This window comes from Ctenopharyngodon idella, chromosome 4, assembly GCF_019924925.1.
Source record: "Ctenopharyngodon idella isolate HZGC_01 chromosome 4, HZGC01, whole genome shotgun sequence".
Classification (NCBI taxonomy): domain Eukaryota; kingdom Metazoa; phylum Chordata; class Actinopteri; order Cypriniformes; family Xenocyprididae; genus Ctenopharyngodon; species Ctenopharyngodon idella.
The window spans coordinates 24,490,855-24,512,275 of record NC_067223.1 but is presented as its reverse complement, the minus strand read 5'-3'; the positions used below and the strand labels follow the sequence as shown (position 1 = coordinate 24,512,275).

Here is a 21,421-nt window from a genome sequence, read left to right as displayed (position 1 = left end):
TAATGTACAGTAGGTAGTCAACCAGAATAATACTTTAAAAATTGGGGACATGTGTTTGCTGCCTTTTATCGCTAAGTGGCGCTATAATCACAGACTTTTAAAAAGTTAGAAAGTAAATGCGTCAGTTCATTCTCTCAAGTATTAATCTGCCGTGGCTCTGTTGAGAGCTGTGGTATCAGATGAATTCAGTTGAAACATTGTAGTTAAACAAATTCATAATCACAGTGCTGAAATGACAGTACAAATGTAGAACTGAAAATAAATGGTGTTTATTATTTGCATTGAATTTAAGCAGATGTTAACACCGTGAGCTTAGTTTTTTATGTAGGCCTATAATTAGAAAGTCAGTAGGTTGTCTCTTATACTTTGTTTTCTTTTAATTTGTAGTAGATTCATTAACTGAAACATTAACACTGAAATAAATGAAACTAAATGATCGTAAAATTAAGACGTCAGGACTTGCTAACCGCGATGTTAGACTCAGCAGCATTTGTGTTTTTGCTTATGATATTAAGAATGAAATACAGAATGTTGTTATGATCAGCATAATTTTCCTTAATTAATAATGAAAATATTTCAATATAAAAATATAAAACATGCCAGTATAAATATGCTACATGAATTAGGCTTTGCACAGAATAGTAATTATATCCAGATGATATGGCCTTGTGGACTACACTGCAAGACTTTGGAAACTGTGCATCCAGCGATCAGAGTTCAAGTCCCGCCATTGTTGGTTAATTCTTTGTCACAAATAAAATGTTTGAAATGTACATTTATTGATTCGAAACACTTTTTGGAGCTTTATTATTCATTATGTCATTTTTATTACAAACCCGATTCCAAAAAAGTTTGGACACTGTACAAATTGTGAATAAAAAAGGAATGCAATGATGTGGAAGTTTCAAATTTCAATATTTTATTCAGAATACAACATAGATGACATATCAAATGTTTAAACTGAGAAAATGTATCATTTTAAGGGAAAAATAAGTTGATTTTAAATTTCATGGCATCAACACATCTCAAAAAAGTTGGGACAAGGCCATGTTTACCACTGTGTGGCATCCCCTCTTCTTTTTATAACAGTCTGCAAACATCTGGGGACTGAGGAGTTGCTCAAGTTTAGGAATAGGAATGTTGTCCCATTCTTGTCTAATACAGGCTTCTAGTTGCTCAACTGTCTTAGGTCTTCTTTGTCGCATCTTCCTATTTATGATGCGCCAAATGTTTTCTATGGGTGAAAGATCTGGACTGCAGGCTGGCCATTTCAGTACCTGGATCCTTCTTCTACGCAGCCATGATGTTGCAGTTGATGCAGTATGTGGTCTGGCATTGTCATGTTGGAAAATGCAAGGTCTTCCCTGAAAGAGACGACGTCTGGATGGGAGCATATGTTGTTCTAGAACTTGGATATACCTTTCAGCATTGATGGTGCCTTTCCAGATGTGTAAGCTGCCCATGCCACACGCACTCATGCAACCCCATACCATCAGAGATGCAGGCTTCTGAACTGAGCGCTGATATCAACTTGGGTTGTCCTTGTCCTCTTTAGTCCGGATGACATGGCGTCCCAGTTTTCCAAAAAGAACTTCAAATTTTGATTCGTCTGACCACAGAACAGTTTTCCACTTTGCCACAGTCCATTTTCAATGAGCCTTGGCCCAGAGAAAACGCCTGCGCTTCTGGATCATGTTTAGATATGGCTTCTTTTTTGACCTATAGAGTTTTAGCCAGCAACGGCGAATGGCACGGTGGATTGTGTTCACCGACAATGTTTTCTGGAAGCATTCCTGAGCCCATGTTGTGATTTCCATTACAGTAGCATTCCTGTATGTGATGCAGTGCCGTCTAAGGGCCCGAAGATCACAGGCATCCAGTATGGTTTTCCGGCCTTGACCCTTACGCACAGAGATTGTTCCAGATTCTCTGAATCTTTGGATGATATTATGCACTGTAGATGATGATAACTTCAAACTCTTTGCAATTTTTCTCTGAGAAACTCCTTTCTGATATTGCTCCACTATTTTTCGCCGCAGCATTGGGGGAATTGGTGATCCTCTGCTCATCTTGACTTCTGAGAGACACTGCCACTCTGAGAGGCTCTTTTTATACCCAATCATGTTGCCAATTGACCTAATAAGTTGCAAATTGGTCCTCCAGCTGTTCCTTATATGTACATTTAACTTTTCCGGCCTCTTATTGCTACCTGTCCCAACTTTTTTGGAATGTGTAGCTCTCATGAAATCCAAAATGAGCCAATATTTGGCATGACATTTCAAAATGTCTCACTTTCAACATTTGATATGTTATCTATATTCTATTGTGAATAAAATATAAGTTTTTGAGATTTATTCACAATTTGTACAGTGTCCCAACTTTTTTGGAATCGGGTTTGTATTTTATTTTGTGTTGTTGTCATTCAGGTTGGAAGCAGCTGATATTGCCATAGAAACTAGTGGACTGCTGACTCACTTTCACCCCAAAATGGCAGAAACGCAGGGCTGCTGCTGGGCGCCGGTGTTGCAATGGAACGTTCTATTGAGTGTCGCTTCTTGTTAGTGTATATTCTTTGGTTCAGGTGTGAATTCACATAAATGTAAGTAATGCCCCGGTTTCACCAATATGTAATATCTAAATCAAACTGTAATATTCATGATGTCCAAACCGTCAGTTTTTCATAAATACAATATTTGTCTCTGAGATGGAGTGCAGTTGAATAAAATCATAAAGTACTGTACTTTAAATTTAGACTTAAATACAGCTTCAGTACAGAGTAAATGTATAAATATTAATGTATTTTCACAGTTAACATTTCATTTAACATAAAAAGCAAACAAGGTTAACTTGCTAATGATATAAAACTAACATTACATAGTTTAACCATACATATTTTGGTCCAGTGTCCCGTCGTCGCCGGCAGTGAAGCATGTAAAAACCCAATAGAAAGTCATAAAACGTTAAAATGCACACACAAACGTCAACTGTCAGCTGTCTGTCACACAGCCGCTAGCCATGTAACGACGCTTGGCTCATTGTTTCCACGTCTGGGATTGGGATACTCTTACACTTGTGCTGTGTTTACGCTACTTTTGGGATGGTTTTGTTGCGCAGACCTGGCAACCCTCCACTCCAAAGCCCCACCCCTTTCATGCACTTCGAAGTGTGTAGCCCCTGAATTTGGACACAGCTTATAACTGCTACTATACACTAGAGCAGGCGTGTCCAAACTCGGTCCTGGAGGCCCAGGTGAAAAAAAAGTACACTTCTATAATGTACTTAAAGTGCTCTATTTTCGTGCACTAATTTTGTACTTAATATACTAAAAATTCTAATTTAGTACTAATTAAGATCATCTTAAGAACATCTAAGTGTACTCAACTGTGCTATTTTGAGACACCATCAAATATGAACTAAAATGTGCTTTTAATATACTATCTCTGTATTTAAAAAATGTATTTAGATACTACTTATAGTACATTTGATCCCATAGTGTACTACAAGTGGTAGCTAAATATATTACAGTATTAATATTCAAATATATACAAATGTAGTTTACAAGTTAAAAATCCATGTTAAAAACAAAGTATTGCTTCATTTTGTGTCATTTTGGGGTGGGGGGCGATATGACCAAAATCTTATTTCAATATATAAGACATTTTAATTCAAATAACAATAATGATATATCACAATATAGATATTTTAATTTTTGTTATTAAAATAAGAAATAAGAAGCAAATTTCAAACAATAGGACAAATACAACAGTTTTTCAGGTACAGTAGGTTTCTTTAACATGTAGAAATACAGACAGAGGTCATAATCGAGTGTGGTTGGCTCATCTTTCAGGAAGGTCAAAGGTCATGGTATAGATCACATGGGTCTCATCTCTGAAGGTGCTGCTAGATGCAGAAGAAGCTCATGAGAGTGTTTGACATCCTCTATTGAAACACTTCATCATTGACTCTCTTTGCTCTGATGAAAGTGAAGTATATTAATATATTGAATTATTTGTGTTCATTACAGCACTGAGAGCAGCAGCGGGACGATCACATGACAGATATAGAAAGAAAACACTGACATTATTTGTTTTTATCTTTTCTCAGAGTTGTCAGAGCATCAGGTCTGTAAATTCAGTTCAGTTCAGGAGGTTTATTTAAAGTAAACTGGATTAGATCAGAATAATTGTGCTCATACTTTCACTGATCAAGAGTTTACTGTATGATCACATGATCTGGGTTATATATTTTACATTTTTTTAATAAATTGACATTTTATATATAAATCCATTTTTATAGTATTTGAAATGAAAAGTTTATTTTTTAAAAAATATTTACACAGTACTTTGCGGGCTGTAATCTAAAGCGTTACATTTATTCTGACATGTTATTTCACTGACAGAAGTTCAGCTGTAGTATTAATGAAATGAAGAGAAAATAAGAGACTCTATAACATCTCACTGTTACTGATTTATCATGAGCTCAAAGCATTATGGGTAGAATCTCTACAGTCTATTCTGATTCATCAACACAGTTTCACTGATGAATCATAACCAACCCCAAACCCAGGATAGAGCGGTTGAGTGAATGTGGTCTGGACTGTGTGGATGAGGCTCATTGTGTCTCCAGAGACGCTGTAGAAGGACAGAATTCCTGCACTGTGATCCACATACACTCCTATTCTACTGCTGATGGACTCTACAGGGAGAACAGTCTGTATGTTATTGTGTCTGAATGAGTAACTGGAGCGAGAGCAGAACAAACCCCAGGACTGATCATTATATCCAAACCAACACTCATTACCCCGTCCCTTCCTGCTGATGCTCTTATATGACACTGATATAAACACACCATCATCACCACTCCACTCAATCTCCCAGTAACAGCGTCGATCACACACACTCTCTCTACACAACACCTGAGGATAATGATCAAATCTGTCTGGATGATCAGGATACGGCTGGACTGTGTTAGTGTTAGTAATCACTCTGTTCCTCTCAGACAGACGGAGGTGTTTATTCACTGTGTTCAGATCCACATTGAGCTGATGGGAATCTGATGGAGATAAAACACATCACAATCAGGAATTATGAATCTGTTGGATATCCTGTACAAATCATCATTATCATTATCCAACATTTTCTAAATGCCTTCCCTGAATATTAATGTTGGTTATTGTTGTGTTTATTATAATTAGGCCTATTATTATATTTACTCCATTCAAATGTTTGGGGTCAATATGATTCTTTTTAAGAGAAACTGATACTTTAATTCAGTGAGGATCCTTTAAGCTGATTCAACAATGAGTGTAACTAGATAAAAAAAAAAGTGTGTAGACAAACTATAAGTTGGACTGAAAGTTGTTTCTTTGAAAGAAATTTTTTTTAGTTTTGTAGTTTTAAAAGCCGGATAGATAGATAGATAGATAGATAGGATAGATAGGGTACTTGGAGTGGTTACTATGGTTTTGCTATGCGGTTGCTAGGGTACTCAGAGTGGTTGCTAAGCATTTGCTAGAGCATTCTGGGTGGTTGCTAGGGTGTTGCTATGCGGTTTCTAATGTACTCAGTCTAGTTGCTAGGGTGTTGCTATGCGGTTGCTAGGATATTCTGAATGGTTGCTAAGGTGCTGCTGTGTGGTTGCTAGGGTACTCTGAGTGGTTGCTAGGGTGTTGCTATGTGGTTGCTAGGATACTCAGAGCGGTTACTAAGGTGTTGCTATACGGTTGCTAGGGCATTCTGGGTGGTTGCTAGGGTGTTGCTCTGTGGTTGCTAAGGTTCTCAGGGTGGTTGCTAGGGTGTTGCTGTGTGTTTGCTAGTACATATCTTCACATTGTTAGCATGTTTTAAAAAGGGACATATCATGAAAATCAGACTTTTTCTGTGTTTAAGTGCTATAATCGGGTCCCCGGAGCATCTACCAACACAGAAAACATGAAAAAGATCAACCCAGTAACTTTGGTTTGGAAAGCCTTTCTCTGCAAGCACTGCGAGAGGCCTAACCTAGGGCCTACTCTTAGCAGATACAGGTATGGTTGGTGGTGGTAATGGAAATTACAAATCACAAAAATTGTGCCAACATGTAAGTTAAAAATGAGGCCTATTAGGGCCTACCATCTTACTAGACGTGGCATCAGCCTTGGTGAAATATAGCACAAAACTGTGCCAACATGTAAGCTAAAAAGGAGGCCTACCACTTCAGCCACGCAAGGCATCAGCCAGTGAAATTGTACACAGAACTGTGCCAACATGTAAGTTAAAAAGGAGGCCTATTAGGGCCTACCATCTTATTACACGTGGCATCAGCCTTGGTGAAATATAGCACAAATCTGAGCCAACATGTAAGCTAAAAAGAAGGCCTCGCAAGGCCTACCATTCTAGCCACACGTGCTTCAGCCAGTGAATACATAACACAGTGTCCTCATGTAAACTAAAAAGGAGGCCTATTAGGGCCTACCATTTTTAGTGACATGTGGCACCATAGTAAAGACCAAGCTCAAAGGGAACATCTCTTAACCCTACAAAAACTGTGGGGCTATAACAATTGGTTAGTGGAATAACCACAGCAGCCAGCAGGCCATGCACTCAGTAAAACACATTTCACTCTTTAAAGCAAGAGGAGTGCAACTCCGTTTCATATTCTACAAGAGACCTAAATAGGGCCTACTTAAGAGATGGGTGTGGCCAGTGGCAGTGATGGTAACCACAAAACCTGAGCTAAGGTCTACACATTCCAACAGGCAATGTACCCTAACTAGAATGACTACAGGGAACCAATAAATGAAAATAATAAACGTGGTCTAAGGGAGGCCTATCAAGGCCTACTACCTCAAACAGACATGAGCATAGAAACCTGTGGCAGTGTAAATATGTGTACAATTATGTGAGCAAACTTATGATCATATAACAGCAGCACTTGACAAACACAAGCTGCTAAACTAGACGGAGGCTCAAAACCACAGAGCCTACCATTCTAAGTTATATGCAGTATAGCTGTTGTAAAGACCACCAGAGGGAGATAAAAGAGACCAGACTGCAAAAGTGGTTCTAACACTACCCTGAGTATGCAATCCAACATGTGATGCACTCAGTGACACAAATAAACTCTAACTGGGGAATACTATAGTCACCATGCTTTTAAATAGAGGCTAATTCACAAGCCTACTATTATGAGATCATGCTAACCTGTGGCAGCACTAGTGTAAAGCTCACATCTAAAAATGTAGGGCAAAAGGCTAGAACTCAAAGTAGACACAATACTTTGAAATACATGCCATCCTAAAAAGGATAAATGCTTTCACCAAACAGATTCAATAAATCTGTGCTGAGCCCTAGAGGATGGAGGCTAAAAAGCTAGCACCATCAACTCAAACTTGAATGTAAATTTGCGTGGCTCAGGGGAAAAGCAAATTCATAGCATGAATGAAGTTGTAGAGAGTGGGGCCTAACATATCACTATATGAACTTATCTAAATAAAGATAAGAGCCTACCACCTGAGAAAAACAGCACTAGGAAGGCTAATAACAGACTAAACCCTGCTGTTAAACTCAACCAATTGCACCTACATGAACAAGTGGAAATGGGCATACAGCCTCACAACTCCCACAGGAGGAAGCCAGAACTAGAAACTATACAACCTAACAAGGGATAGTATTTACATAGGGTAGCATAACAAACATACCTAACCTAGCTCTAGCCTGGCCGCGGGCCTAAAGGGCCACACGTCTGGTAAAGCCTGGGCTTCATCTCCATATCTCATGGATAGAGAAAGAAAACGAAGCTCACAAGCAAAGTAATGCCAGGCGGCCGGTTAAGGCCGACCTAGACATAACAAACTTAAGTAATGAGTGCTAACTCAAACTATATAAAAAATGCTAGCTGAGAAGCTACTATACACAACAAAGGAGGCCAAGCGGCGGCCTCCTTCAGTTCAACCCATAAGACCCCTTTTTACTTTCTTTGTTTTACTGCTACATGTTCAGGAAAACTACACAGGAAAAACAAGGTCAGCATATTGAATACATGAATATAGACCTTGCTTACCTTCCTGCGGCTCAAAGACCAAAGACTCCTCTCCCTTGCTTCTTTTAAGGAAGGATGGAATCCAGGGTACAGCCTAAAAGCACACTTTTTCACTATCAAGCCAGAAGGCGGGCCTTCAGAAAAAATCTCATCATGGGCCCGACCGTTAGCCTGACCGTTAAAAGTGCCCGAGCATATTAACAGTTACATTAAAAACATTCCCCAGGAGGCAGAGGAAGAAGGGCGAGGGCACATATATATTAACCTTCGCCAGAGAGGTGATCAATCACTGGCGCTGCTGGCGCCTGCGCTCGATCATCTGTCTCAAGTCTAGCTTCTTCTTCCTGTTATCCCGCCGCTTTTGCGTCTTATTCCGCTGGGGAGGAGGCGCTCGAGCAGTGACGCTGGATCTCTGGCCCTGCCTCTGAGCCTCGGCTCGAGACGAGCCAGGGCCTCCTGGCTGTCTGGGCCCAGGACCGGATCGAAGCGGGATGCAGGTTTTAAATGCTGCAGAGCGTGCCTTCGCCTCTCTGAACTTTTTGGCTACCGTTTCAACGGTGCCAAAAAGCTCAGAGAGCGAAACCGGGGCATCGAGGAGAAAGCTTTTCTCTTTCTCCCCGATGTCCGCCATGTTCAACCACAGATGTCTCTCCGTGGCCACCATTGCCGCCAACAATCTGCCATTCGAGGACGTGGTTTGCTTGGTGGCCCGGAGAGCGAGATCCGTGGTGCGGCGCAGCTCTTCCACCACTTCAGGGGACAAACCCTGCCCCTGATCCAGGTCTTTGAGCAGATCAGCCTGGTAAGCCTGCAACACCGCCATAGTGTGCAGAGCTGTGCCAGCCTGACCTGCTGCAGTGTATGCCTGGCCGTTTAAACGTGTTGTAGTTTTGAGGGGTTTAGACGGCAGGACCGGAGCTTTTAGTGTCGGTGCGCTGCCCGTGATGTGATAGTTCGCAAACATCTCGTCAATGGGCAGCATCGACACATACCTGTGCTGGCTTAATTTGTCCACATCAGCGAAATTACCCCGCTGATGTGGATGAACTCGAGCCGAGTACGGGTTCTTCCATGCCTTCTCGATCTCAACGTGGAGATCCATAAGGAATGGAAGGCTCACCGGAGTTACCGGGTTATTGCTGGAAAAGAACCACTCGTCGAGCCTTCCACGTGCGGTTTCTTTCCTCACATGCCCCCATGGCAGCTGCAGCCTGCCAGAAGCGTGGTCCATAACCTCCAGTAACTCAGCATACGATGGGCAGGGAGGCCTGGAGGGAGCAGCGGGCTTGCCTGCTTCTTCCTCCATCGCCATCTCCTGCTCTCTGGGGCTAGCTGCCAGAAGACAGACTGCATTGACAGACAGCACCCTCGAGTACTGTCCGTGCGTGCTCTTTGCCTAGACAGGAAACGCGAAGGTTGTGTGTGTCCTCAGGTGTCAGAAACCTCGGACACGGGTCAGCACACTTCCTAAAGCGTTTCTCCTTATTCACATCAAACATTGCAAAGAAATTTGCTTTCTTACCGCATAATGAAACAGTGGCTTTAGACACAACGGTCCTGAAAGACAAAAACATACTGACTGCTTCTCCATGCGCTCCTTATATACTTCCGGGTCGTGCCAAATTACGTCATAGGCTGTCGCCGGCCAATAGGATTGGAGTGTTTTGATATTTGGCTTTCAGACATCAAGTCACATGGACGTTCCCATAGCGTAAGCAAACGCAGAGTCTCGTTCCCTGCTTCTCAGGGAACTATGGTTATATACGTAACCCGAGACGTTTTTCAAGCCAACTTAAAAATTTGATTTACAAAGTTTTTAGTTTGTTCTTACTTTCCTGAAACTTTTCAAAAACTGTTTTACTTCTGTAATTTTACCTCTCAGTTTTGGATGTTTTTAATTGTCTTTCAGTAAAAAATAATCATATTTATCCCTTAGTATTAGAAAATACCCTGCTTTTGAAGAACGTTCAAAATAACTCATATTTTTATTTTTCATTTTTTATATTTCTATTTCAATCTTTCCGTTCATCAAAAATTCCGGATAAAAAAAACCTCCACATATTCCCCATTTTTATTTTACATTTTAAAATATATTCAAGTAGAAAATAGTTCTTTAAAATCATAGGGATATTTCACAATACTAGTGTATTTTTGATCAAATAAATGCAGTCAATGTTCAATATATCAGCAGTGTCTCAGTACAGTTTACCAGATATCCTGTGCAAATCATCATTTACATGATCAACTATAAAACTCTTCTGTCATGTTTTCTTTCTCCTTCTACAGGAAAATCAAGAACACACTCAGTGAGTTTTTCTGCTTGTTTTCTTAGTGACTTACATTGTAGGAAGTCGTTCCTGGTCCTGGGAACAATGTTGGTGAGAGTGCCTGTGGAAATCAACAAACATGAAGAGTGTGATTATCATGTCAAGAGAAAATGATCTCTGCATCCATTCCTAAGACATTTCTAATATGATCTTCTACATTATATGAGATGTTGGAGGATCATTTCTGAGAGCAGATGAATCTCCAGGACTTTACCTCTGTCAGAGATCTTCTTGAGCTCCTCTTTGCAGAAATCCTTCAGTTTGTCTTTCAGCTGATGGACAGATTCTCTCATGCCATCAAAAGAGGAGAGAAAACTGAAGGGATCGTCATTTACGTCTGCAGATTCAGGAGGAGCTGAGAGAGACTGGAAACTCTACAGAAAACAGAAATCAAAGCTCATCACCTCCACGCTTCAGATTTGAGCAGCTCTTGTTGATCTTTAGCAACTCTCCTTAATCCAGGACTTTCACTGCATCATCTTCATTCTTCTCAAATACGTTATATCATGTTAGAGCTATAAGTTCTAGTGTTTCACACTTACACTATATGTAAACTTTCTAGGAAAACACTTGATCAAACATCTGGCAATAACATAAATGTAACAGATCAAGAGCATCAATGGAGTCACATGACAGGGTTGAGTAGATTTGATCAGGAAAAGCAGTTCAAAGGCAATGGGTAGATTGACCATTATTTATAAGATTTGAGCAGTTAGTGGCTCTGAAATTCACAAGAACTCTTAGGACACAATGACAAGGTCAGGTTTTGTGGTTTAAATACACTGAAGCGATGCTAATATACAACCTCACTTCCTGTTTGAGGACTTCACTGTCAAATTCATTAATGTGTTCATGAAAATTATCATAAAAAATTTGAAGATTATCTGATTTTGGTAAACATTACTCAACACTTCCCACAGTCAATGGCTCATTCTGCTCTCATGAAATGTTTCTCTGTGAGTCTCTTGCTCAAGTCCACTATGATCCTGTTCTTCTAGATCTCTGTTACCTGCAGGAAATGGATGTGATCCTGTGTGTGTGAAAGCTGCTCCAGCTCAGCGTCTCTCCTCCTCAGATCTTTGATCTCCTGCTCCAGTCGGTCCAGTCGTTCTTCACCTCGACTCACTGCAGCCTTTTCCTGATCTCTTCTCTCAATGGAGCGGATGAGCTCAGTGAAGATCCTCTCACTGTCCTCCACTGCTGTCTGTGCAGAGCGCTGTTAGGACACACATCACAATCACACAGTGGCTTCAGTGAGTCTTGACTGAGACTTCTCAAACTTCTCTTCTCCAGACTCACCTTATGAGACTCCACAGCCTCTCTCAGCTGCTGAAGATCTTTCTCTCTCTGCTGGATCCTCTGCTGGAACGACCTCTGCGTCTCCTTCAGCTGGTGCTAAAGGACAAATCAATGACAGGAGAAACATCACATAAATCATCAATAAACAGATATGAATCCAGTATCAGTAAAGTGGTGAGATTGAGGGGTTAAAGATCTTGCATGGTAAGATTATAGGTTCAATCATAAGTGTCAGCATTATTTCATCAATGCCTAGTTTTATAGGGCTAGTTCACCCAGAAATGTAAATTCTTTCAGTGTTTACTCATCCTCATGTCTATCCAAACTTGTATGATTTTCTCTTGCATAACACAAAAGAAGATATTCTGAAGAATGTGTTTCTAGAGCCCAAATCAAATATGGTGACTCATCAATAACATCAAACCTCAATGGCTGCATGTCACATGACTGAATCTGACACCATATTTGATTTTTCTTGTTGCTTCAGAAGACTTAGGCCCGGTCACAAATGGCACCCTGCAGCCGCAAAGGGGGCTGAAACCTGAGCACCCTTCTGAAACCTAAAATGATGAATGGGATGCCCTACAAAGTGCATAGAAGTGTGACATTTGGGATTCAGCCTTAGATTAACCCCTTCGGAGTTGTGTGGGTTTCTTTTATGCTACCTTAATGTCCTTTATAAAGATTGAAACTTTTGGACCCTACTGACTTTAAATATACAGACAAATCAGTCATTCCTTAAAATACCTTCTTTTGTGAGAAAGTCAAACTAGTTGGGAATAACATGAGTGAATGACAAATGTTATTTTTTGGTGAACTACTGGTTTAAAGGGGTCATGTTATGTTTTTTTTTCCATGTTCCATCTTTCTTTAGTGTGTGACATTGCAGTTTGAGCAAAAAAATTTGTTGGGAAATTTGTGTTACATTTATCTGCTATTTTTATAATTAATTAACTATGATTGTACAGCACATTGGTCAATCAGCAAATTCTGTTTTAATCATGCTTTATAAATAAACAGAAACAGTACTTTTAACACCTCAATCTTTCATTGTGTTTTCACCATTATTAAAAGGACTGCTTTCTGAACCATGCAGGTCAGATGTTATAAATTAAGTTACAAATATAGGTTTGGGAGGAGTCTAATCATTCAGCCCTGTCAATCATCATTATGAGCGTATATAAGCAGCAGTCATTGCACCGTCCCAGCGACAATTCTTCTGACATCCCTCCTCCTCCCCATTACCTTAAGTACCCCTTTAAGTTCATACCTGTTTCTCTGTCCTCTGTGCTGCAGCTGATACAGTGTCATGGTTTTTATGTTCATCAATCGTACACAGCACACATATACACTTCTGATCAGTGCAACAGAAAACCTCAAGAAGCTTGTCGTGTTTCTGGCAGATCATCTCCTGCAGTCGTCCAGTGGCATCAGTCAGATTGTGTCTCTTTCTTCTGAACAAACTCTCATGTTGTTCAAGGTGATTCTGACAGTAAGACTCCAGACACACCAGACAGGACTTGACGGCTTTGTGTTTTCTTCCAGTACAGACGTCACACTGCACATCTCCAGCTCCAGCGTAACAGTCAGCAGGAAGTTTTCTCTTCTTCAGTTTCTCCACCACTTCAGCCAGCATGGTGTTTTCAGCTAAAGCAGGTCTTGGACTGAAGGTCTGTCTGCACTGAGGGCAGCTGTAGACTCTCTTCTGATCCTCCTGATCCCAGAAGTCTGTAATACAGCTCTTACAGTAACTGTGTCCACAGGGAATGGTCACTGGATTCTTCAGGAGATTCAGACACACTGGACACAGGAACTCATTCTGATCCACTGAAATTCTGGCTTCTGCCATTTTACTGCATGAATACAGAGACACAAACACCACAGATCAACTACACTTAAGTTTCTGTTTTGAATCTCCATTTACTGTCATTCCTTATTGTTTATATAGTTAAATATAACTTACCACTATATATCAGATATTGTCTAATATTGCCTATCATATCAATCCGAAATCGGTAGCTTTAATCTAAATCGTTATCGTTAGCATGACATGCTAGCATTTCGTTAGCCTGTTAACCTGCCATCTGTGCTTGCCGTCTTTTTTTCTCGCGTGCGCTCACGCCTTTACGAGTCCATCAAACGACTGTGGTGAGTCGGATCAGTCAACAAACACAGTTAGTCATGTCATCTTCACCCGTTATTGTTACTTACACCGTCTGTATAGAATAGCTTTCTCTGTCTGCGGTGAGATTTACACATGTGATAAATGCAAGGAAATAGTCAGACTGACAGCGAAGGTTTCAGAATAACAGACACACATCCAAACTTTAATTGAGGATAGTAAGAATGCAAGGACTCTAGATACTCTTTTGGATGTGACTAGCTTAGTGAACTCTGTACATTGTTCAGTTCAGGCTGTAGAGTCCGCCCAGCAGGGAAACTTGCAAGTATGATGTCAGACACTGTAATTTGCTCTGGACACCTCCCTGTTCATCGGAGTGATGAGATACTTAGCAGACTATCATCACTCAATGGCTGGCTGTCTAAGTGGTGTCCACAGATTAATATAGGGTTCAAAGACAATTGGAAAAGTTTTTGGAGCAGACCTGACCTGTTGAAAAGAGATGGTATTCATCCCTCCTGGGGTGGTACTGCTCTTCCCTCTAGTAATATGGAGCATAGTCTTAGAGCTGAAACATGACAAACTGGGGTCCAGGTCAGGAAGCAGACAGACTGGCTAAACCGACCATCTGCTATCTGTCTCACGTCGCAGAAGTCAGATAATTCCCAACACATAGAGACTCTTTCACCTAGATATCATCACATAGAGACTGTGTCTGTACCCCGAATTAGTAAATACAAAAAACTCCCAAACCCATTTAAGGGTGAAAAAATTTAATTGATGTTCAACAAATAAATGATCTAGCTTGGTTTGTTTAATATTAGATCCCTTTCTACAAAATCACTCTTTGTAAATTATATGATTACAGATCATAACCTAGATGTGCTGTGTTTGACAGCTAAAACCTGGCTAAAACCTGGCTAAAACCAGACTCATTTCTTTAAATGAGTCCAAACCCCAAGATTACTGTTATAAACAGGAGCCACGTCCGAAAGGCAAAGGTGGAGGTATTGCTATAATTTATAGCAATATCTTCTGTATTACTCGGAGGTCTAGTTTCAAATATAATTCTTTTGAAGTGATGGTGCTTTATGTAACATTATCTAGTGTAAATGATAAATCCTGTTTGACATTTGTGCTGGCTACTGTATACAGGCCACCAGGGCACAATACAGACTTTATCAAAGAATTTGCTGATTTTCTATCAGAGTTAGTACTGGCTGCAGATAAAGTCCTTATTGTTGGTGATTTTAATATCCATGTAGATAATGAAAAAGACGCACTGGGATTGGCATTTAGAGATATTCTAAGCTCTATTGGAGTTTGGCAACACATGTCAGGACCCACTCATTGTCGTAATCATACATTAGATGTAATATTGTCATGGAATCGATACTGATGGCATTGAAATTCTGCAGCAGAGCAATGATATTTCAGATCATTACACTGCACACAAAGTCCAATTTCCAGGTTAAATCGGACATTGGAAATTTCAGTGAAATTTGAGGTGGACGACCGTGTGCGAAAATTTCCCAGTCAAGCGTGGGGAATCCCGTACACGTTTACACACTTGGGATGCACAGAGATTTTCGGATACAGGATTTTTCTGATTACATACACTGATATGCAGGTTATTTAAAATTATTTTGATTTTGATTCCAGCTCACTTAAAATACTCAAAAAACCACTCAATTAGCCACTAACTGGTGTAAAGATGTAACCAACAAAAGTGTCACCGACTCACCGAATAAATTATTAGTGAATGAATCTAAACAAGGCTTTTGATGAACAGAATCGTACAATTTGAGTGACTGGTAATCTGGGATTAATCAAAATCCACACTAGCTGTTATGGCTATCTCGGTATTTGTAATCGAGGAAATTATTTTTTTCTGAACCACATTTTATAGGCCACTATCTTCAGTTATTGCATGCACTGACAGCATCCTGTATTTTCAGAGAGGTTTATATCAGACGAAGCGAAGGTAAAGTTAAGTGCAAATTCATAAAACAATATTAAATTTAGTATTTACCAAAATGGAAGATTAAGTGTTGTTGATTTAAACTGAGTGTGTGTATGTTGTAAAAATTATTCTAACGTTTATTATTCTAGCCAAAATAAATAGCTAACGTTAGTTTGGTAAACTGCTAACTAGTACTTCGCAACTACATACATTTCTAAGAAGTTCTCTATCAGTAAAATATTCACGTTTAGTATTAATTGTTAGTCTAGTTAGTGTGCTTTAGTTATCTTATTTCCTTATCTTATTTGACAAATCAGCAGACTCTTTCTTCTCAACTGTCCTCAGCGGCTTCAAATATAGCACTGAAGGAAGAGCTGCAGCTGAATTTTGATTCATGCAAGCCTGCAAGGCAGACAAGGACAGAAAAGGTGTTTTACCAACATACTTATAATAAAATATATCATATTTGTTAAAGCGCAGTGTAAATTTCACTCCTGTTGTTGTTCTAGTTTAAGTGTAGAAATCTACAGTGTACCTTGTTATATTATGATGTAATTTAATCTCTCTCTCTTTGTGCGCATGTGCGGGCATTTGTTGAGTGAGCAGAGCGGGCCGCCATGGCTTTAAAAGATTATTTTTTCTTTTTTGTTGTTGTTGGGTTAAAGTTTTATTTTGTTGTGAAATTAACAGAGAACCCTAAACCAGTCCTTGTACTGGAACCATGGCGACTCAGTGAGCTAATGCTCTAGTTTCACTTACGCGGTGCCACGGAGTGAAGGTGGTGGCTGTGGGGAGTGTGGAGGAGTGTAGTTTGGCGGTTGGTGAGGTAGTGAGTCATGAATGTGTGTTAGCAGTGTCCAGAATGAACAACTCAATTGTGCTGTTCCTGAGTAAAGTAGAGAAAGCGAATGAAGTGGTTGGAAAGGGAATAAACGTACGTGGTTTATTTACCCCAGTACTACCTCTTTCTACCCCCGCTAAAAAAGTTACCATTTCAAATGTACCCCCTTTCATTAAAGACAAAAAACTGACTAAGGAATTGTCACGCTTTGGAAAACTGATTGCTTCCGTAAAAAAGATCGCTATTGGGAGTAAATCGGAGTTGGTGAAACATGTAGTGGCGTTTAGGCGATTCACGTATATGATACTGAACGAAAACAGAACTGATCTTGACTTAAATCTTAAATTCAAAATGTATGATATTGATTACATGATTTTTGTTACTACAGACACAATGAGGTGTTTCGGTTGTGGAAAGTCTGGTCACTTGATACGTGGGTGCGCAGAAAACGTCGCTCGTCAAAGTAAAGATAACACTACTGTGCAAAATGAAGACGGAGAAGTTGCCAGTACTTCTAATGCGCTGAATTCTGGCACTAAAGAAGCAGTTGTGTCAGCAGACAAAAATGTTGAATCTGATTTGACTAGACAAAGTGTTAAAAGTGATGAATTAAATGCCAAAAATCCTGATATGCTAACTTGTGAAGTTGATGAAAGTAACATCATTGATTGTGAAGAGTTTCTGGTAAACATGCAAACAGGTTTGAGCCAGCCTTCAGATACTGATTCACAAGTGGAGAGTGTTATTCAAAATGATAGTATGCTATTAGATATGGATCAGGTCATTTTTAAAACACCTCAGAAGAGGAAAAAAAATGATAAGAGCTTGGTTGTGAAACAGCCCAGAAAGAATCAAGAAGAGAATAAGGTGGAAAATGAAAGTAATGAGAGCGAGTGCTCTGATTCCAATGTTTCAGTTTGCTCTCAATCCAGTTGTATGAATAGAAAAGAGAGTGAGAAAGAAACAATGATGGAAGGGGAGGAAGCAAGTGAAAGTATAGAGGAAAACACAAAGGAAACACAGGAAAGTGAAGAAATGGATCTAAATGAGCTAGAAGAAGAACAGCTTAGAGATGATGAAAACGATTTTTAAAGTTCAAACAATTAAAAGAAAAACAAATCAATGTGAGGTTGTGCCCAAATCAAAGAAAAAAATGCAGAACAGTGACGCTGCTAAGGAGGTTAGGGCTTGTGGAGAGTCTTACAGTGCTGAAATTTCAGGTTTGGATAGTGAGAAAGAATCTTTTGATTCATTCAATAATGTGAAGAAAGACTTTAGTGGTTATAGTTTAGAGCAAATGAGAAGCTTTTTACAGTCCACTAAAGAGAAGCGGAATGTTGAAGTCACTGATTACTTTCCTGATCGGATGTTGTTTATTGAGTCAGCAAAAGTTTTGATGAGAGAAAGAGTGGATAACTGTTTGTCTAATCCAGATGTGTATCGGCTGAAAAAACTAGTACAAAGATTGAGTTCTCAATTAAGGTTACGGTAAGTGATCAAATGGTGGAATAATAATACAAATGTGCTTGTTTTGTGCTTTTTGATATGCTCTCTCCTAATGAATAATTTTAAAATCTCATCCATTAATTTGAATGGAGCGAGAGATGCTGCTAAAAGAGCACAATTATATGATGTTTTGAAAATGAAAGGTATAGATATAGCGTTTGTACAAGAAAACCATAGTACACCAGATAATGTTGTAGAGTGGCAAAAAGAATGGGATGGTCTGATTTGTTTTAGTCATAAAAGTTTTTTCAGTGCAGGAGTTGGCATTCTATTTTCAAGGAATTTTTTGCCGGATTCATATAAGATTCATATCACATGTTCTCAAGATGGCGCCTGTGTGTAACTCGGCTTGCCGTCTGCTGTGTTTGTCCTACGTGTTAACTGTTCTTGTCCTGTTTTCATCTCTGCTTGTACACCGAGTCAGCTCGCTTTGTGTGTATGAGCGTGAGTTCCTGCTAAATTTGAGAAATTCTAATGCGGTGGTATCTAGTTGGCACTCGGGTGGCCACTAGACTTGCGATTCCCCTTTCAGGGAGTGTGCGTCAGAAGCTTGTTGGGGGCTCATGGATTGCTTAAGACACCGCAGGAAACGTAGCAGGAGACGGGGAAAGCGAGGAGGTGTGCTGGTGAGGCTGAGGACTGCATGCACGGGTGCCTTCATCGCTGGACTGGCCAGTCACTCAAGCCCTGCGGTGGATGACCTCCACTCTGCGCTACAGAATCTCTCTCCGCATCTCTTGGATGTAAAGTACTCTGTGCTGCTTGTGTTGGATCCCTCGTGTCAGGAAGCGACATCAGGATTTAAAATTATTCAACGCCGTTCTAAGAAGAGAGGGATTAACTCTGATCATTTGCGTTCTTTGGGATATGTGCCTTTATCGCATCGGACTGACGCTCCTGTTGATTTATCTGTGAAGATGGCCTTGTTAAACATTAGATCTATTACTAACAAAACATTTTTAATTAATGATCTGATTTCCTTGCAAGGCCTGGATTTTCTCTTCATGACTGAGACGTGGCTCAAGGAGGGCGATCGGGATTTTCTCATTGAAGCTTCTCCGCTTGACTTTCTCTCCTTAAACTCTCCTAGGACTGGGGGACGAGGTGGGGGTGTCGCTACTATTTTTAGGAGTTGTTTTAAATGTAAGCCTGCTTCCGAGGTAATGTTTGGGAGTTTAGGCCGGTGGTCTTTGCACTTTTATACAGACCTCCTAAATATAACAAAGACTTCATCAGGGAATTTTCTGAATTCTTATCTTCTATGATAATGAGTTGTGACAGCCTTGTTGTCTTTGGTGATTTTAATATACATGTCTGTTGTCCGGATAAGCCCCTAGTCCAAGACTAGAAAACAGTGGGCTGTCCGATCATTATTTTATTACTTTTAACCTGGCTTTTTCAATGATCAGTCAAGGTGGTATACCCCTTGGTCATCAAGCAAGGTCCATCAATGATTCAACAGCATCTGTTTTCTCAGAGGTTTTTAACTCTTGTTTGCATCTATATATCACAGACTCATTCTCATCATGCACAGATCTAGATTCGTTGGTTGATGGTTTTAATTCTGAGTGTACTGGAATTCTGGACTCTATTGCCCCTTTTAAAAAGGTGAAATTAAAAAAAGTTTCTCATCCCTGGCTTAATGTAGAGAGCAGATTATTTACATCTTATTTACAAGGACGTTAATTTGCAGTGGAACTTGGAGGTTCCCTGGAGGTCATTTTTGGCCATCAAAGGCTTGCCAATCAGCTCTCTGTAAAATTAGGCCCCTTTTCTAAGAACATAAACACCCAAGTTTGGAACCTTGGGGGAATCTTTGACTCCGAGTTAAAGTTTGACAAGCAAGTTAGGGCCGTTGTTAAAAGCAGCTTCTATCAACTGAGAAGCATTGCCAAATTGAAGAGAATTTTGTCTTTTAGAGACATGGAAACTGATTCATGCTTTTATTTCATCCAGATTGGACTATTGTAATTCACTTTATATGGGGCTGTCGAAGAACCTGCTTTCACGGCTGCAGCTGGTACAGAATGCTGCGGCCAGATTGTTGACTGGTACCAGGAAATGGTCCAGCATTGGCTACCGGTTGAGTACAGAATTCAATATAAAGTCTTAACTATCGTTTTTAAAGGTCTGCACGGTCTGGCTCCTGAGTATATTTCATCTCTGTTACAGCAGCATTGTGCCTCCAGACCCTTAAGTTTGCTTTTATTTGTTCCTAGAGCACGCATGAAAAATAAAGGAGATCGAGCTTTCTCAGTGGCAGCGCCACGGTTGTGGAATAGTCTCCCACTGCATATTAGATCCTGTGACTCATTAGTTTGTTTTAAATCGATGTTGAAGTCTCACCTTTATTCTGTGGCTTTATTCTTTTAGCTGCCCTTAGTTTCTGGAACTCTGGCTGGGATGATTACTGTGGTATTGTGTTTGTTTTTAAGCTCTTTTTGTATTTTTGTATTATTGTGTTTTTGAGATGTAAAGTACTTTGGCTCAACAAGTGTTGTTTTAAATGTGCTATATAAATAAATGTTGATTTGATTTGATTTGAACAAGTAATAGAAGGAAGATTATTAAAAGTTACCGCAAAATATGAAAAGATAACGCTAGTATTGATTAATGTTAATGCTCCAGTTAAGGCATATGAAAGAATGATTTTTTTTACATACACTTGCTAATACAGTTCAGCAATGTGAAGATCATTATTTAATAATTGGTGGAGACTTTAATTGTACTGTCAGTGACATTGATAGGAATCATCTAGAGCTTCATTGTGTTTCAAGACGAAGATTGTCACAATTAATTGTATCAAATGAACTTTGTGATATTTGGAGGAATTTGAATAGCAATGTAAGACAGTATACATGGACACATGTAAGAGAAAATCATATTGCTTTAGCAAGGTTAGATCGATTTTATTGTTATAAATTTCAATCTCAATGTTTTAAAAGTTGTCACGTATGTCCAATAGGTTTTTCGGATCATTCTATGGTGATTACTTCTGTTTTTATTAACTCTATAATAAATAAGAGAGCATACTGGCATTTTAATTGTGCATTTTCATTTTAAAAATTGTTTTAGATTTTTTTGGGAAAAATGGAAATTGCAAAAAGAAAATTTTATTTCATTGCAACAATGGTGGGATACTGGAAAACTTCAAATAAAACAGTTTTGTAATCAATATGCTTTCAATGTAACAAAGGACATTGCTGGATATATATAAAAAAAATAGAAGTTGATATTATGAAGCTTCAGAATTTATGTGGGTCCACAGGAGATCAAGATTATTTTAAGTCTTTGAAAACGAAAAAAAAAAAAAAAAAGAAAAGAATTTTGACTGATCTATTGGG

At 39.5% G+C, this 21,421-nt stretch overlaps 2 protein-coding genes across 9 annotated transcripts in view; one reads left to right on the top strand and one right to left on the bottom strand.

Annotated features, from left to right (window-relative positions):
* Positions 1-21,421, top strand: part of LOC127511094 (guanylate-binding protein 1-like) — a 290,795-nt gene that overhangs the window by 82,196 nt on the left and 187,178 nt on the right. The gene's annotated exons all lie outside the window — the stretch shown is intronic.
* Positions 1-21,421, bottom strand: part of LOC127511100 (tripartite motif-containing protein 16-like) — a 123,778-nt gene that overhangs the window by 95,812 nt on the left and 6,545 nt on the right. The window contains exons 4-9 of the mRNA XM_051891615.1: positions 12,916-13,498; positions 11,646-11,741; positions 11,356-11,562; positions 10,561-10,720; positions 10,360-10,407; positions 4,916-5,052 (exon numbers count right to left, since the gene is read on the bottom strand). Coding sequence (XP_051747575.1) covers positions 4,916-5,052; positions 10,360-10,407; positions 10,561-10,720; positions 11,356-11,562; positions 11,646-11,741; positions 12,916-13,498 — 1,231 coding nt within the window. The remainder of the gene's footprint in view (positions 1-4,915; positions 5,053-10,359; positions 10,408-10,560; positions 10,721-11,355; positions 11,563-11,645; positions 11,742-12,915; positions 13,499-21,421) is intronic.